The sequence below is a fragment of the Octopus sinensis genome, linkage group LG1, assembly GCF_006345805.1.
Source record: "Octopus sinensis linkage group LG1, ASM634580v1, whole genome shotgun sequence".
Classification (NCBI taxonomy): domain Eukaryota; kingdom Metazoa; phylum Mollusca; class Cephalopoda; order Octopoda; family Octopodidae; genus Octopus; species Octopus sinensis.
Window position 1 is genome coordinate 107,234,716 of NC_042997.1, and position 19,775 is coordinate 107,254,490.

The following is a 19,775-nucleotide window of genomic DNA, read 5'->3' on the forward strand; positions in this document are numbered from 1 at the left end:
TGTGTTTAAGGGAATACGATCCAGCTCAGCCACTCCTCTTCATTATTTACATCAACTACATAGTAGATGTCATCAAACATTCTACATTGAAAATCTTTGCAGATGATTCCAAACTCCAGAAAGCCATAAACGGCATGGGAGACCGAACATGCCTTCAGTCGGATCTGTTTGCTGTTGTCCAATGGGCAGAAAAAAAACAATATGCTTTTAAATTAAGATAAGTTTGATTTGATCCACTTTGGAGAAGAGGAAACTGAAAATACCATATGCTTTTCCCTCGGGTGACTCCCTGGTGTCATCCAACAATACCAGAGACCTTGGAGTAATTGTTGATAACAATCTAAGTTGGATTTCCCACGTAAACAGCAAGGTTGACCTGGCCCGCGAGATGTGCTCTTGGATTCTGAGAACTTTCTGGCCTAGAGATGCCTACACCATCATCCTTCTCTACTCTACTTTTGCCCGACCTCACCTTGAATACTCTTGCCCACGGGTCCCACCCTCCTATATGAAGCAACTCATTATGACAGTAGAAGCACTCAATAACAAGAAAGATAGATGGCATGAGAGGCATTGATTATTGGGGTCAACTATAAAAACTCAATCTCTACTCTCTCCAACGCTGCCGGGTGCGCTACATCATTTGTGTTATGTGGAAAATATTCCATCAATATTGCACAAATGATGTTGGCATCAATTTTAAAATCCATCCAAGACTTGGCCCCCGTGCTATCTGCCCACTACAAAAATCGAACTCAGTACACATAGCAACATTACATTGCAATTACTTTACCTCAACCAGTCCAGCTCTCTTTAATACCATACCAAAATACGTCAAAATAGAAATGGATCCCATAAAATTTAAATGTTCACTGGACAAATTTCTTCAAAAAATCCCAGACCAACCTCCTACACCAGGATATGTCTCCAACAATAATAACTCTTTGCCAGAGTGGGTTATGGTGCCCCCTATATGACTAAAAGACTTCACCAGGTGGTGCTATTAAGTTAGACATGGCTAGGGCCTACATTGGCTGAAACCCATCAAAGCTATGTTTTCATAACTTTAGACTTGACATAAAAATCCAATGTGCAAATGCCAAGGGTTCAGTGAAAGTAGTCAAATGCAATAAGTCCACTCTTATTGACTACATCCTACAGCTGTCCTGCTGGATGGTGTTAAGAAGCAGTCAGTGAATGTGGACTTGCAGCCTTGATTAAAGTTGGCTTTGAAAGAGACAGGATACTCTGCTTGTGCAGCTGATGCAGATATCTATCTCAGCCTCTTAACATTACACTTCAATATTGAAACCACTCAACCATTTCTATTACTATCTACCATCTGTTCTTTCTCTCTCCAGCAAACCTGTAGCTATCATGTGTCTCCCCTCACAATGCTTTGTAATGAGGGATTCCATCAGATGTGTTGATATCTTATATACCCCCACCACTTACCCTCTTGTTTTGCTGATCATCACTCCTTCTCCTCTATGTTACTATTATTGATATTCCATCACGCTCTTTTTACCACTTGCCACTTCTGTGACTATTAATCACCCACTCCCCCCTTTCCAAGTAACCTTGTAGCTGTTCCCTGCCCCTTCATACCTACCCACCATAGCAGGTGTTCCATCAAATAGATGCACAATATTGTTCAATGTACCTTTTGAGTCAAGTAGCAATTGATCAGTGAACAGCATCTCTTCACAAAGTTGAATATTTTCATTTAAAAAAAAAATTAACATACATCATCATTAAGTATTGATGTGCCACAACTGTTGATTCGTCAACTTGTATGGAAAATTCAGAACTCTAAAGATTATAGATGAGCTCATGTTTGACATCAGTGGCCATTTCATGTATACGTTGAGAAATTGTGTTATTTCTAAGTGGAATTGTATTGAGAATTCTGTCACGCTTTCTATGCATGACAGTCAAAAGAACTTCTTCAATAACAGGTCAAAGTAATGTGTCTCCTATAGTGTGGAGCTTATCGGCCTTTGCAACCAGTAACACAATGTTGTATGGCACAATCATCCTATTATCTTTCTGAAATCCCAAGATCATTTTCCACTTTCCGAATTAGGTCTTAAGGTAGAAGAAATATTACAAAGGTTTTTCCTTCTGGTCAGAATGCTTGGAATATAAATGATACTATAAACCTGAAGCCTTCATGGCTTTGTTGCTTAAAGTTTGGTTGCATATAAAACACATAGGCAATTAACTGCTCTGACGAGAAGTAATAATCCTATAAGATAAATAATCAATACTGTATTGACAACAAATTTTCGTAAATGGAGACATTGGAGTGTTTAAAAATTGTACAATACAGAAAAAAGTTTTGTTACTCGACATCCATTTTCTATTCTCCACAAATGCAACAACACAAGTGTTGCAATCACTTGGCTATCAATACAATCCAGCAGCTTCATGCAGCTGTCTGTTTACATGAGCATGTGCATTGAGCTGTGAACAGGTCTCATCTTGCAGTTCTCATATTTAGTCTGGCATTGTCATCCATACCTTCCTGTCTACAGCCTGTCACCAGAGTTCTTAGAGGCTCATTGCCTGTATTGATTTTGTGTGATCACTTGGTGCTGGCAAGTTTATCCCAAGCTCACTTCTTAATTTTATTGGGAAAAGTTGTTTGTGGCCTTCCCTTATCTAACTTATATCCAAAAACAAAATGTTATTTCATCCAAAGAATTCTTTAAATGTTTATGGCCCTTCTCAACAGTGTTGCATATACCAAAATATTCTTCGTTTGCAAGGATACTTAGTATAGTTATTACAGATTCTTTGCATATCTTCTTTGAATATTTATTTGGGTAGCTTATGTTAAAATATCTTAATACTCAAAATTCTATATCACCCACCATTTTTTGTTCAGTTGCTCATCACTCACTCAACAGTTGAAATTCCCCACAGCTTTATACCAGGACATGAAAGGTTAAAGTGTGTATGTATATATATATTGACATCCGTGCTAGCGGGGTGCAAAGAGCACCATACGAGTGTGATCGCTGACAGAGTGGCTAACCGGGTTCCATGCCAGTGGCATATAAAAGGCACCATTCGAGTGTGATCATTACCAGCATCGCCTTACAGGCACTTGTGCCCCGTGCTAGTAGGGTGCTAAGAGCATCAACTGAGCGTGATCAATGGCGTTAGGAAGGGCATCCAGCTGTAGAAACTCTGCCAAATCAAGATTGGAGCCTGGTGCAGCCATCTGGTTTGCCAGCCCTCAGTCAAATCATCCAACTCATGCTAGCATGGAAAGCGGACGTTAAACGATGATGATGATGATATATATGTATATTTGTGTGTGTGCAGGTATGGGTGTGTGGTAAGGAGCTTGCTTGTTTCCCAACCACATGGTTCCAGGTTCAGTCCCATTGCATAGCACTTTGGACAAGTGTCTTCTACTATAGCCTCAGGCCAACCAAAGCCTTGTGAGTGGATTTGGTAGACAGAAACTGAAAGAAGCCCGTCACACACATATATGTTTGTGTGTGTTTCTTTGTGTCTGTTACCCCGTCACTGCCTGACAACTAATGTTGGTATGTTTACATCCCCATAACTTAGCGGTCCTAAAAAAATAAGACTTGGGGTTGATTTGTTCAATTAAAACCCTTTGAGGCAGTGTTCCAGCATGGCTGCAGTCAAATGACTGAGATAAGTAAAAGAAAGAATATACACACACGTATGTACATATATCTATATATATATATATATATATATATATATATATATATCCCCTCACTGGCTCCCGTGCCGGTGGCACGTGAAAAGCATCATCCGAATGTGGCCAGTGCCAGTACCCCCTGATTGGCACCCATGCTGGTGACACTTAAAAAGCACCATCCAAACATGGTTGATGTCGGTACCCACTGACTGGCTCCAGTGCTAGTGGTATGTAAAAAGCACCCACTACACTCTCGGAGTGGGGCATTAGGAAGGGCATCCAACTGTAGAAACATTGCCTGATCAGATTGGAGCCTGGCACAGCCGCTGGCTCTCCAGACCTCAGTCAAACCGTCCAACCCATACCAGCATGGAAACCAGACATTAAACGATGATGATGATGACATAAAAAATAAAAAGTCAGATGACACCAGAAAAGCAATGGTTATGTTATGAACTTCATTAGTTTACAGCTGTTTCTGCTATAAGATGCAGTGGACTCGTAGTTGAATGCCAGAATAACATTCTATAGCTTCATTGGGCCTTCGAATATGAAGTGGAATTTATTTAGGGAAAAGTATTACATTTTTGCAATATACAGAGATGGCATTAGAAGTGAGGTCATTGCCGATGTAAGTAAAAAATTGTACAGGGTGACCCAAAAGTTCTGTTACAAAAGTTAAATGTATTTCAGCTAAATCTGAACCAATTTGCTTGAAAACTTGCACACCAGTTTTTAACATTTTTAGCAATGTTACAGCAAAAAAATTATTCACTAAATCCACTTTGTTTCTTTAATACAGCCTTAAGCTTACTAGGCACTGCTTCAACAGCATTTCATAAGATTTCTAGTGATATTTATCTCTTCAAAGCTGCTACTAAATGCCACTTGTCTGCTCCTAGCTTCCTTAGAGACCACTGGATCTCAAAGTGAGGGGCTCTGTCAAAGGCTTTCTCTGGGTCAAGGAATGTCAAATAAAATGGTTTACATTTAGCTATTTCTGAAGTTGTCTTACTGGGAAGATGGCACCATTGGAATTCATTATTGCACAAAACCAAACTGCATTAATCTATAATAATAAATGCCTAAATGAATTTCTGTGTGTCAGTGTGCTACACTTTGACACTCCCTCTCACTATTCAATGACACTTCTTCTACTCCTCTTGCTGGGGTGAGAGTAATAGTAGGCATAGAGAAGGTGAGGGCAGTAGTAGATTGACAGTTGAGATGGTAACAGGGTGATAGTAATAGTATCAGCTGTGGTGGTGGTAGCTGAGGCAGTCAAGCATGACAGTGATAGTAAGGGTTGTGAAAGACAGTGGTGATGGTGGTGGAGAGGAAGACAGTGAAGTCAAAGGTGTTGATGGTGGTGGCGTGAGAAGTCTGAATGGTGTGTGTATGGCAGTTGTGGCGATGGTGATGGTTGAAAACAATCAACAGAAAGAAAGAGAGAGAGAGAAATGTTAGGCAGAAAAAAAAAATTGTACTGATGACCTCCCTACCCACCGAATGTTGTCTATCATGAAGCTTTGCAATAAGTCCAAGCCCTCCATATTATATCATTGTTTTGATGAAAATTGTTCATTGCTTGAAAAAATATTAGTCAAATTTAATATGTACTATATGCATGAAGTGTCATTATAGGGCTCTAGACCCAATAAAGAGCCCTCCACATGAGCTAGCTTAAAAGCCACCCAAAGCTGGTTGGGCCTGCAACTTTCTTGGGAAGTTTCATGACCTGGTCCAGTAATTCTAATGTCTCTCCTTTATTCTTGTAACAGCTGATTATAATGCTGCTACATCAGTCATTGGGGGATGACACCTTCTAGTATAACCTGATTATAACTATATAGATGACTAGGTTGTATGCTACTCTGTCAGATATTTTAAGCATCTTAGTGGTGATTCCTGTTGGAATCATATTGGAACCATTAGCACTAATTCCATTGGAGCAGAGTTGTTGCAAGATGCATAAAAAAAACAGCCAGCTAGATTCAGATTTGTCAAGTGCTCAGAAAGGCCTGTTTGGGAGGTTACCATGATAATGGGAAAATGATTTAATTAAATGGCTTGTACCAAGATGGAAAGGAAGAGTGCTATTAAGAAAGAGTTGGAAATGCATTGTGACCAATGATCTATATAGCAACATCTAGTAGTCAGGTGATATATAACGCTCATGGTTGTGTGATAAGAAATTTGCATTCCAGCCACATGGTTTCTGTTTCAGTCCCACTGTATGACACCTTGGGCAAGTATCTTCTTCTATTGCCTTGAGCCTTTCAAAGCCCTGTAAGTGGATTTGGTAGATGGAAACTGAAAGAAGCTTATCGTGAATATGTTACTGTCTCTTACCTTGACTTTGTGTGATGGTTGTAGCCATGTATGACTGTCATACAAGCAGTATTCCACATTTCAATCTCCTGTGTAAATGTGTCTGGTCATAGGGAAATATTACTTGGAAACAGGTGATGGTTGACAATAGGAATGGCATCCAGCCATTGAAAATCTGACTCATGTGAGCATAGAGAAGTGGATGTGAAATGTTGGTGATGGTGGTAGCAGAACTGCACTTATTTATCTCTCCCTCCCTTGAAGCACTTTCTTTGTCTTGTGTTGTCAGTGTCCTTCCATATCACTTTATTTTTCATTGAATTCTCTGTTCACCCCTCTTTTTCCCTTATACACCCTCTTATTTTGCCATAGCTCCTCCCCCCATTACCCCTGTTCATCTACTTTTTTCAACCCTATGTACCTCTGACTTTGTCACTGGCACTCCACACACTTCAATCATCTGTACTTCCACCTATTACCTCCCTGACCAACTATTTCCACTTTCCCTGCTAAACTGATATTTATGATTGGCCATGCCTTCAGCCATATTCACCATTTACTATGCTCCCCTCCATCCCCATCTCTAACCATCTGCTACTTTCCTTTCATACTTTCATGAACCTACCCACTCACTTTACTTAATCCTCTATACCATTTATATTCATCTTCATATAACTTGAGGGTATGCTCTGACACCTTCACCACTATCTTTCTCTTTTGCAACTGAGGTAACCATGTACTTTCTCCCCTACGACAAGGCATCTGTTCCTGTCCTCCATTCATGCTTTAACCTCTTGTTTCTTGACATAAAGCCACCTCCCTCAAAATTTTACCCTCTTAGTTTAGAGGTCTTGTTAGTTACCTGTTGACTTTACTGGTACCAATGCTATGTAAAAAGTACCTGCTGGTAGCTGGTTAGCATTAGGAAGGGTAATGCCAGAGCAAACAGCCATAGAAACCATGCCAAAGTCGACATTACAGCTTGGTCCTCTGGCTTGCTAGCTCCTGTTGAACCATTCAGCCCATTCCAGTATGGAAATGGACATTAAATGGCCATGATATATAAACTTATATAAAATTTGTGTGTTTGTATATTCCCCCTCTTGGGCAATGTTGGGTGCATCTGCTAATCTAAGCTAATGTTCTTCCTAATCAGTCATGCTATAACTTCCCCTCTGATTTTCATGACTTGTCCTTTTCAGTTTTGATGATTTTAATAGATTAATTTGATTTTTTCATGTAGGAATATGAACAACTTACAAACAAAATTCATGATTTCCAATTAAAAGAGCAGCAGCTGTTAGATAAAGTGATTATTCCGTCAAGTGAAACTGAAGATGAAGATGATGATGAAGAAGAAGAAGAAAAGTTACCTTCACCTACAAATAGTTCCACATCTAGTCCAAAGCTCCCATTGAAATCTCCTGTCAGATCTACTATAAAGGTATTACTCCCTAATGCACAATTCACTCGGGTAAGTCAACTTTTTTTGGTTTGAGATTTTTATTTTTGTTCTCATAATAAAGATATAATAAACTGCTACTTAAAGGAGGTCCTGTTAGTTTCATACAATGTGCTGAAGAGATAAAGGTTTTTATGAAATGTAAGAGCGATCAATAATATAAAACACATATTGCTAATTTAGTTTCTCTCACTCTTTCACAAAACAATTTGTCTCATATATTAGTGTAACTTTTAAAAAGTGCTAATTGGGAGCATATGTTTTTAAAATTTATTTGGGATCTTTTCCTTTTGAATGGCACATGTCAACACAATTTCTAGTTAACTAAACACTTTAAAACGTTGTATACTAGTAGAATGTCAAAATAAAACATTTTTTCTCTTGGCTTTCTTGAGAAAATTGTAATTTGTTTGTTTAACGTAGTTTAATTTTTTGAATTTTAACCAATGAATCGCCTCTAGTGAGCTAAAATCATTTGATGTGTCTAATACTGAGACAACATCCTGTCACTAACCCTAACCTCACCCTCACCCTAAATTTTACCTTTCGTATTTTTATTCTTAATTGTTAAATTAATGTAATTGTTACGCGTGTGTCTAAAATTATTCGTTTTGTTTTTGCTTTAGCCTTTCGTTATGTATACGTACGGAAAGCGTGTGTATAAAATTATAGAATTATTTTGTTTGTTAATTGTTTTAATTATTTTCCATTGCTTTCATTTTAGCCATTCATTTTTTTTTTCTTAATTGTTATCCTTAAATTAATTTAACAAGAAAAAAAATAAGAAAGGCTAAAATTTAGGGTGAGGGTGAGGTTAGGGTTAGTGACAGGATGTTGTCTCAGTTTTAGATGCAGCAAATGATTTTGCTCAATTAGAGGCAATTGATTGGTTAAAATTCGAAAAATTAAACTATGTTAAACAAACGAATTACAATTTTCTCAAGAAAGCCAAGAGAAAAAAATGTTTTATTTTGACACATTCTACCAGTATACGAAGTTTTAAAGTGTTTAGTTAACTCGAAATTGTGTTGACATGTGCCGTTCAAAAGGAAAAGATCCTTTATTTGAATCAAACTAATACTGCTCTAAGATTATCTCACAATGGATTTTACTGTAAAGGAAAAAATGAAGTTGGGGAAACAGTTAAATGTTGGAAGAAATCTACATTCAAGCAACTACTGTATTACAAAACTAACTGTAGATAATAGGTGTACAAGACAGAGTGGCTAATATTACATTAATTCTATCACCTTTCAAAAATATAGTACATGATGAGGTTATAAAGTGTTGAATAAATTCTATGTTGGAGAGAAATGAAATATCTTATGATCACTTTGTAGCATGTGGAAAAGTACCACATGTTAATATAATGCTTTGTCAAGATAACTTTTCATTGTAAATGAAAATGAACGAGTGAAGACAGTAGAATATTAACTTTGCCCATGTAATTAACTAACAATGAAACTTGTCAGGGTTTCACTAATGGAATATCTTTCAGGCCTCCATATTCACTCCATACTTTTAAGCAATTTTCCATTTAACAAACAATTTTTAAAATGTTCAAGTTTTAAAATACAAATTTATTTTCTTGATTTGTGCACCAGATGCAAATGAAAGAAAAAAGTTTAAAAAGCAAATGGATTTATATTTATGCCACGACTTTTATACATCTATTAGTTGGATTGCAGATGTTTTATCTCTAAATTCTTTTTATTTTGCTCTTTTGTTCCTTTTCCCAAAGAATGTAATTATTTATAAGGCCTGCCAGCCACAACAGAATCGATATCCTAAAACCAAGGTACCACATAAAACAACATTGGTGTGGATGCTGGTTCCACATAAAAAGCACTGGTGATGGTGCCGCATAGAAAGCACCCAGTCCACACTGTAAAGTGTTTGGCATTAGGAAGGGCATCCAGCTGTTGAAACCAAGCCAAAACCAGCTATGAAATCCACTGTGGCCCCTGGCCTTGCCGATTCCTATCAAACCATCCAAACCATGCTAGCATGGAAACCATGATAATAATGATGATGATTGACAACAACTACATTAGAAATGCTGTTCCTATAGAGAGACTTTATTTCTTGGTACTTTCTAAGTATTAAGGTTCTGATTTTCCAGGCTTTTATCCTCACCATTAGAGCTTGTATTTACATTTATGTTTCAATGATTTACACAGTCCTAGATTGAGTCTGAATTAACGAGGATGTTCTTATCCATAGTTGTTAAGAAAGGATTTGCCAAGTGCCTACAGTGTCATACAAAAGCCCAATCTGCTACACATGAAGCAGATTATAAAGTTGAAATGAGTCACTTCAAAAAATATATTCCTTTATAAGAGATCTCAGCCCAGCATATAATGGCTGCAGCTATCATGCTCTAGTAGAAAGTTACTGCAAATGTCTGCATGACGTGTGCATGCATTCACACACACACACACATGTGGCTGCTGAAAAGTTCCTGGCTTTAAGGGTATTGTGAAAAGCCTGGTTGGAGGCCCAACCTTGAGTCCTTTCACAGTGCTTAGAAAAACTGAAGAACTGCTGCAATAAGCCTATGATTCTGAGAGGAATATGTCGAATAAAATCATAACTAACTGATCTTGTTTGTTTTCCTTTGCCCAAAGCCAGAAACTTTTCAGCATCCCCTCATATATATATATATATATATATATATATATATATATATATATATATATTATATATATATATATATATATCATTATCGTCATCATTTAATGTCCATTTTCCATGCTGGCATGGGTTGGACAGTTTGACTGAAGACTGGCAAGCCAGTAGGCTGCACCAAGCTCCAATCTGATCTGGCAAGGTTTCCACAGCTGGATGCCCTTCTTATGCCAACTACTCCAAGAGTGTAGGGGTTGCTTTTTACGTGTCATCTGTGTGTGTGTGTGTGTATGTGTATATACATATACACACACACATACACATGTGGTGTTTATATATATATATATATATATATATATATATATATTTATATAAACACAACAAATATTCAGAAAACAGATTCCATCACATGCCAGGGGGAGAAACTAGAAGTAGTTGATAGCTTCTGCTACTTAGGTGACAATGTCTGTCGTGGGGGTAGATGCTCAGAGAGTGTTACCACTAGAATAAGAATCGCCTGAGCAAAGTTCAGAAAGCTTCTACCCCTACTGGTGGCAAAGAGCCTCTCGCTCAAAGTGAAAGGTAGATTGTATGATGCTTGTGCATGAACTGCCATGCTTGACAGAAGTGAAAACATGCCATGACTGCTGAAGACATGCATAGGTTCAAAAGAAATGAAGCCAGCATGATGCGCTGGATGTGTAATGTCAGTGTGCACACATGACAGAGTGTAAGTACCCTGAGAGAAATGTTGAACATAAGAAGCATCAGATGTGGTGTGCAAGAGAGACATTTGCATTGGTATGGTCATGTACTATGGATGGATGAGGAGAACTGTGTGAAGAAGTGCCACTCCCAAACAGCTGGAGGAATCCAGAGAGAGGTAGACCCAGGAAGACATAGGATGAAGTGGTGAAGCATGACCTTCGAACGTTGGGCCTCATAGACGCAATGACAAAAAACTGAGACCTCTAGAGATGAGAAGATCCAGCAAATAAAGTGAGTTCACAGCTGTAACCTACACCAGTGTTGCATAACCAGTCCACTCAAAAAGTACCTTGGATCGTAGGGTGACATGCTGTGTTTGAGGAGACCTATTGAGTCAAGTACATCAAAATCAAATTGAAATTGTAGTTGTGGTCCCCATGCCGGTGGCACATAAAAAGCACCATCCGATCGTGATTGATGCCAGTCCCCTCTGGCCTCTGTGCCGGTGGCTTGTAAAAAAGGCACCCACTACACTCTCGGAGTGGTTGGTGTTAGGAAGGGCATCCAGCTGTAGAAACACTGCCAGATCAGACTGGAGCCCGGTGCAGCCTCTTGGCTTACCAGTCGAACCATCCAACCCGTGCCAGCATGGAAAACGGACATTAAATGATGATGATGATATATATACACACACAAGAATATCTCTTTCTTTCGGAAAGGCACACATAGACACATGGCAGTAACTCCTGCCTACCAAATTCAATCACAAAGCTCCGGTCGGCTCGGGGCTATAGCGGAAGACACCTACCCAAAGTGCCACACAGTGGGACTGAACCCGAAACCATGATATATAAATGCATTATCATCATAACCATCCTTTAATATTTGTTTTCCATGCTGGTATGATTTTGACCTGAACTGGCAAGCTGCACCAGGTTCCAGTCTGATTTGACTTGGTTTCTACAGTTGGGTGCTTCTAACATGCCACCATTATTGGTGCTGTAACACTGGCAATAGTACTTTTTACACAGCACATGTACACACACGTACACACACACCGTCTTTATCATTTAGTGTCCACTTTCCATGTTGGCATGGGTTGGATGGTTTGACTGAAAACTGGTAAGCTGGAAAGTTCCAATCTGATTTGGGATGATTTCTATAGCTGGATGCCCTTCCTGATGCCAACCACTGCAAGAGTGTAGTGGGTGCTTCTTACATGCAACCAGCATGGGTGGCAGTTGTGTAACACTGGCATCAGCCACAGTTATGATCTCACTTGGCTTGACAGGTCTTCTCAAGCACAGCACTGTATATTGCCATGGGTCTCTATGAAGCCCAACTTTTGAAGGGTGCTTTTTATGTGCCACTGGCATGGGTGCCAGTTACCCAAAACTGGCATCGGCCACAACTACGATTTCACTTGGCTTGACGAATCTTCTCAAATATGGCATTTTGCCAAAGGTCTCAGTCACTCGTCATTGCCTCTGTGAGGCCCAACGCACAAAGATCGTGCTTCACCACCTCATCCCATGTTTTTCTGGGTCTACCTCTTCCACCAGTCCCCTTCATTATAGATCAACCCTTCTTCACACCGCTGTCCTCATTCATACGCATCACAGGACAATACCAGCACAGTCATCTCTCTTGCACACCACATCTGATACCTCTTATGCCCAACTTTTCTCTCAAGATGCTTACGCTCTGTTGTTCATGCACACTGACATTGCACATCCAGCAAAGCATACTAGATTCATTTCTTTCAAGTTCATGCATGTCCCCAGCGATCACAGTCCATGTTTCACTGCCAAGTAGCATGGCTGTTTGCACACAGGGCTCATACTATCTGCCTTTCACTCTGAGGTAGAAGTTCTCTGAACATTGTCCAATCTATTCTTATTCTAGCAGCTACACTTTCAGGGCTTACACTTGGTCACCTAGGTATTAGGGGCTATCATATATACATACACACAACCTCATGTATCCTCCTCCAAAATGGAGATGAGTACCAACACTTTCATGTGGCATTCATAAGCAGTTGTGAAGATCCTTCACAAATGCAGTGTTGAGCACTCGTTCTCACTGTTTGATATTTGTGTGTGTGTGTGTGTGTGTGTGTGGAATATAACATAATGTCCTATGCATTTGTAGATCTTCTGAAGTGACTGAGGCTAATATTACAAAAAATTATAATCTTAGCTAGAACAACTTTGAATTATAGAAATTTAATCCAAGGAATTGTTTGTATGTTCAGAGTAATGAAAGGTTGCCTTTATCTCAGATTAAATAATCCCTTGAGCAATAAAATAGTTTATAAAAGTGATTGGGAAATATTGTTGATGTTATCTCATCATCATCATCATTTAACATCTGTTTTCCATGCTGGCGTGGGTTGGACAGTTTGACAAGAGTTGGCAAGCCGGAGAGCTGCACCAGGCTCCAGCTGCCTGTTTTGGCATGGTTTCTATGGTTGGATGCCCTTCCTAATACCAACCACTATCAACTATACTACTACTAGAACCAAAAATAAAGCATTATCATCTGTTCTTTGTATGATCTACATCATCATTTTACATCTACTTTCCATACCAGCATGGGTTGGACAGGTCATCTCAGTCCAAGTCACTTCATATTCATAATTATTGTTTCCCTAGATGGATCAGGGGACCACATCTCACCAATGTTTAAAGAGTGTATTTTGTCCATTTATCTTTTCATAAGTGGCAGTGAAGTTATCCTAATGAAAATAGAATTAGTTGCATTTCTCTCTCTCTAATTCAATAAATTTTGAATGATAATATAACTTACTTGGCCATATTACCAATAAGCCTTGGATAATAGTAAACTTCAAAGAGTGGGGGACATCAAAATAATCTTAGTTGTAATAAGCTTGTAATAATCATTGATAATTTGATCACTAGTTAATTATAATGTTTTTGAGGTTGAACATGTTTATTTATTAAACTAACGTGTCTAATGCTTTACCAGCAATAACCTTTACATTTTGTAACCATTTTGTTGAATGATTACTCATCTGACTTATTGATTTTTTTTTTCTTCAACATTTGTTACAGGTTCATGTAAAACCAGGAGTAACCTTGAAAGGAAGTCTTGCTAAAGCTATGAAGTTGCGTGACTTTGAACCTGACAGATGTTTGGTATTTATACAAAAGCCATGGCCCAGGTTAGATTTTTTTTTTTTAAAGAAAACATTCTACATCTTAAAGTTATATAATATTTATTTACATATCTTATCACAATATAATGCAATATGATTGTTGCTTTGCAAATATTCCAAAATTTACAATAGTAATGCTAATTTCTAACATAAACACAAGGTAGAGGTATAGTTGATATAATAATCATCATCATCATCATCCACTTCCATTTCCAGGGTTTCACACTCTCGAAGGAGGAACCCGTCTCCGGACTCCTTCCACTGCTGTCTGTCTCTGGCCAGTCATGGCCATGTAGGCCCCAGGTAGCAGGTGAGATCATCTCGCCATCTTGTCTTTGGTCGCCCTCTTGATCTTGTCCATTGTCTTGGTGTCCCTTCTGTCTCCCTGATTGTCCATTGGCTAGTTCCAACTTCTTGTCATCCCGCCACACAAATACATCAGTATGTTTGCTTTGTTTCTCATTTATTGAACCCTGCTGTTATCAACTGTATTCCCTTATGTTAAACAAAAGGCAATGTCCAGATAAGCTCAAATTTGTTTTCTTTGCTTTTAATTTTGTCTCATTTTATTCAATAATATTTGCATTTTAAGTATGTCAAAACTACCCTATTCTTAATTCAATCTTAATTCGAATTGTGAAAGGACTGAGACAATTGGCAATTTGCAGTGCTTGAGAGGACCTGTCCAGCTAAGTAAATCTGAAGCCATAAAGCCATGTTCATACACACCCACCCCACAGACAATCTGTGTCTGACAAACCTCTTCCCCACATCCCGTCTTTCCAGCATTTCACCCTTCCTTTCTCCCATTTTCATTGTCCACTGTATACCCCTCCTCTCTATCTCCCACAACATATCCTCCTTACAATCTCTCTATTTCTGTTCACTCACTGCATTGCCACTCACCCTATTAAATCCTTGGTCCCGCTTATATGCACCTCCCTGAAACTTGAGTGTACCCCTTGTCACATCTTCACCCTCCCTTTTCTCTCACTCCTACTGTGGTAACCATGTATTTCCTTTACTGCCTGATACTTATTTCTGTCCCTCTACTCATACTGTGGCACACGGCCACCTTTCTCAACACTACTCTCTCCCACAGATGAGGGATCTTGTCTTGTAAATTGTTTAGTGACTTCAGTGCTGCTGCTGCTGCTTGTGCAATGTAAAAAGCCTCCAGTACACCCAGTAAAGCAGTTGGCATTAGTAAGCCAGAAAGGCAGATGCTCACAATTGTTAAGTCTCCCAGTTGAAGAGTGTACACCCCAACATAGGCTACTAGTTAGTGACTTCAGAATTAGAGCTAGAAAGATCAGTTGATTAGGAATAGAATTAAACTAGATGAGATGCAGTTTGGTTTTGTACTTGTGAGGAGTGAGACAGTTGGGGGGAAAAGTATTTGGCTAAAAGTAAGCTATTGTGCATAGCTTTTGTCAACCTGGAGAAAGCTTTTGACAGAGTAACCCACTGTTATCTGGTAGTTTCTAAGGAAGCTAGGAGTACAGGAGTGACTTGTTAGAGCTGTACAAGCCATGTACAGTGGTGCTGTCAGTAAGGTGAGTTGGCCATGAATACAGTGATGAATTTCGTGCTCAAGTAGAGGTTCACCAGGGCACAGCTCTCGGTCCACTCCTCTTATCCATCACTAGCAGTACTGCCCAGCTCGTGCGTTCTATGCACGCGCAAATTAAGCTAAACTTGGATGAAGTTCAATCAAAATTCAATTATTTTGGTTTTAAAATCAAGCATTTAATGCCCTCTATTTTTGCCCTTATGTGTTCCATTTCCGCAATAGGAAGTACGTAGAAGCGTTTCATAAATTTTTGTTGATCAAATAATTGCATTGTTGAATTATTCTTTTAGATCAGTATTTCTCAATGAGGATTTCAGGGGAGAGTTTCAGGGAGTCGCTGGCGATGTATCGTGATGATCAAAAATCTGGCCTGCTAAAATTTGGTTAAAGTGATTCAAACTGCAGACTCAATGCAAAATGGTCACATTTAATTCAAATTTTATGAAAACAATTGGTATGTGTTCACAAAGTCCAAACGATTAATACGGAAAAATCCCTCCAGGCTACATCCTGAAAATTCTTTTCTTTGCCGAATTTCTACAATGTTTACGGCGATTCGTTTTTATATCTTGATTTTTTATTTTTCATGCAATTTACGCATACTTGCACGCGTGGTGAACACAGTTCACGTCAAACAGCTGACTGAGTAAAGTTCACTATTCAATGCATGGGATAAGGCCTAAACAAACACATTATCGATTTTTGTACTTGCAAGATGATTTCGGAACAGAAATAGCGCAGTTCAATTTTCATTCACCTAAATTTTAAGTGACCTATTTTTGGTGGTTCTACGATTTGTTGGCTAGGAGATGTGCCAGGAAGTTAAACACATAGGCACACACACACAGATACACACACAGACACACAAGTTGAGTTATATATATATAGATTAGTCCTCCAGGCCATAACAAAGGAATTCAAAACTGGATGTCTGTAGTAGAATTGGAAAAGAAATTTCAGGTGTGGAAGCAAAATCTGGATTCAAAGACCTTGAAGTTAACCTAGTTGTTGTTAGCAAGAAAGCAAATAAGTCTCTCTTTCTGTCAGGTAAATGGCCTAGCTCAGTATGTAGGAAAGGAGTTGGAAGTGATTCCTTTTGCTACACCCAGTGTAAGCTATGGACACATAAGTGATGCAGTAGAATCATAGATACATTAACAGATAAAGTCATATGTGACAGATGTGCAAGAACAATAAGCACTAAGGACACACAGGACTTAGACTCTCTCAAATGCCCAGGAGGTTTTCTTAAGGTTGTAAATAGTTTCTGTTACCTAGGTGACCAAATTAGCAATGATGGTGGATACTCTGAAAGTATTGTTTCTAGAATAAGAATAGGATGGAGGAAGTTCAGAGAACTTTTACCTCTGTTGGCAACTAAAAGACTCAGTCTCAGAATAAAAGATATATTGTATGATGCTTGTGTACAAACAGCTATATTCCATGGTAGAGAGACATGGACTTTGAATGCAGTGGACATGCTTAGACTAGAGAGGAATAAAGGCATTATGCTCTGATGGATGTGCAGCATTAGTGTACATGAATGACAAAGTGCAAATGTATTGAGAGAAAAGTTGGGCATAAGAGGATGGACATGTAATGTGTATGAATGAAGACAGCTGTATAAAAAAGTGCCACTGAAAGTGGACAGTACTTGTGGAAGAGGGAGACCCAAGAAGACAGGACGAAGTGGTGAGGATTGATCTCAAGATGTTAGAGCTTACGGAGGAAATAATAATGGACTGAGATATCTGGCAATATGAGGTTTTGGAGAAGACCCATCTGCATCAGTGAAACTGAGTTCTAGAAGCATTGTGCTCCACCCACACACAACAATAAAATTTTCACTCACTCTACCCCAACAAATCAAACCACTTCTCCTCTCCCGAACTGCATCACTTCTCTTCCTCACATTTCCTCTTCATATGCTGTGATTATCTCCCACTCCCTAATCCTGTCCTCACTGCCCTGCTCACTGTATTGTTGCTATCTCCAGGTTCTCACCAATCACTATTTCCCACCTCCGCTTCCTACTTGTGCCTTTCTTGATAATACCCAGCCATGTGTTTTATGACCAACATATCTTGAGGGTATGCTCTGGCACTTGCCACCATTTATCTCTCACTTCCTTACTCTCCTATCCCATCTACTCTATGATCCCCGTTCCTGGCACTTCGCCACCATCTCTCTCTTGCACTCTTATTATCGCCCACTCCCTCTCTCTCTTGCTCTTTCATTTGGTTGGGTAGCCATATATTTCCTCTCTCCTGGTAACCATGTACCTCCACCCCAGCAACACACCTCTCTGTCACGTTCTTACCTTTCATCATCTGACACATGATCACCTCCTCTAATATCCCCTCCCCTCTAAAATATCTTTTGTCTTGCAAGGTACTTGGTGTCCCTGCCAGTGTTGGTGTCATGTAAAAACCAGTCCACACTGTAAAGTGGTTGGCATTTGTAAGGGCATCCAGTTGTAAAAACTATACCCAAACTGACCACGCCTGTGCTGGTGCCACATAAAAATTACAGTCCACTCTGCTGAGTGATTGGTGCTAGGAAGGGCATCCAGCTGTAAAAACCAAACCAAAACAGACACTGAAGTCTGGTGCAGTCTTCTGTCTGGCTAGCTCTTGTGAAATCATCCAATTCATGTCAGCATGAAAGGCAGACATTAAACGATGATGGTGATGATGATGGTCCAATTGTCGAAACCATGCCAAGGTAGATTGTAGAACTTAGAACAATCTTCTGTCAAACCATCCCAGCAGTGCGAGTATGGAAAACAGATGTTAAACAATGATTCTCGTATACCTTTTCTTTAATATAATATAGGTTGGCCCACTTGCTTTACTTCTCCCTCTAACCAGAGCTGGCAAGCAGGAGAGTAGCACCAGGTTCCAGTCTAATTTGGTTTGGTTTCCACAGCTGAATGCCCTTCCTAACACCAACCTCTTTACAGAATGTACTGGGTGCTTTTATGTGGCACTGGCATGGGTGCTATCATGTGCAGCCTGCACAGGTGCTTTCGAAGTGGTGCCAGCTCAGGTAGTTTTTACATGACACCAGTATAGGATTCTTGCAGGTCAATCTTCTTCAGTACAGCTAGGTGCCAGATATCTCAGTCCCTTGTCATTTCGTTAAGCTTCAGTGTTCTGAGATCGTACTCCAGTACTTCATCCCATTTATCTTCCTGAGTCTCCCTCTTCCACGAATTCCCTCCGCTTAGAGTGATTGGCACTTCTTTATGGAGCTGTCTACATTCATCCTCCAGTGCAGTCTTCTCTCTTGCATAGTGCATCTAATTCCTCTTATGCCTGTAGTAATTAAGGATATGAAGAGAGGACAGGATATTTGGTGGAGTAGGATATGAGCTAGGCACCTGTGTAGTCAATCAGGTTGTCCAGGAAGGTATCATACCTAACCACAAGTGTAGCAGCCATTATAGTCAGCTGCTACTAAGGGAAGGAAATAATTACAGAGATGTCAAATTGTTGAACCATGTCGAGAAAGTTACAGAAAATATCAGAGCACAACTAATTAAGAAAAACTTGATGGAATGTAGTTTGGTTTTCTACCAAGGAGAAACACTGTTAATGCTATATTCCTTGCAAGGCACTTGCAGGAGAAGCATTCAGCTAAAAGCAAATTGCTATACTTAGCATTTGTTGGCATGAAAAAAGGAAGCTTTTGACAAGACCCCTCACTTTCTCTCATCTGGTGGTTGTTATGGAAGCAAGGTGTAAATGAATGGTTGGTGAGAGCTGCTCAAGCCATGTACAAGGATGCTGTCAGTAGGGTGAAAGTCAGCAATGAGTAGAGCAACAAATTTAGGATGGAGATAGGAGTACATCAGGACTCGGTTATCAGCCACATCTTATTTATCATAATCCTCTAGGCCATAACAGATGAGTTGAAGACTGTTTGCATACAAGAGCTCTTCTTTGCTAATGACCTTGTTCTTGTAGCTGAATCTCCTGTAGAATTAGAGAACTGGAATGAAAGGGCCTTAGAGTTAATTTGGCAAAGACCAAAGTACTAGTAAGCAGGAAAGTAGACAAATTACTAATCTCTTCGAGGAAATAGTCCTGCTTGATATAGAAGAGGTGTAGAAATTCCAGCCCCCTCTTGTTCACCATAGTCCTCCAGGCAATAACAAAGGAATTCAAGACAGGATGCCGCTGGGAGCTTCTCTATGCTGATGACCTTG

The 19,775-nt window shown here is 39.4% G+C and overlaps 1 protein-coding gene across 5 annotated transcripts in view; it reads left to right on the forward strand.

Annotated features, from left to right (window-relative positions):
- LOC115209716 (serine/threonine-protein kinase A-Raf) overlaps positions 1–19,775 on the forward strand; it is a 100,646-nt gene that overhangs the window by 40,443 nt on the left and 40,428 nt on the right. For all 5 annotated transcript variants that reach the window (XR_004999529.1, XM_036503511.1, XM_036503509.1 and 2 more), the window contains 2 exons: positions 7,260–7,490; positions 13,889–13,998. Coding sequence is in view for 4 of the 5 variants with exons in the window: in XM_036503511.1 (XP_036359404.1) it covers positions 7,260–7,490; positions 13,889–13,998 (341 nt within the window). In the remaining variant the exon portion in view is untranslated. The remainder of the gene's footprint in view (positions 1–7,259; positions 7,491–13,888; positions 13,999–19,775) is intronic.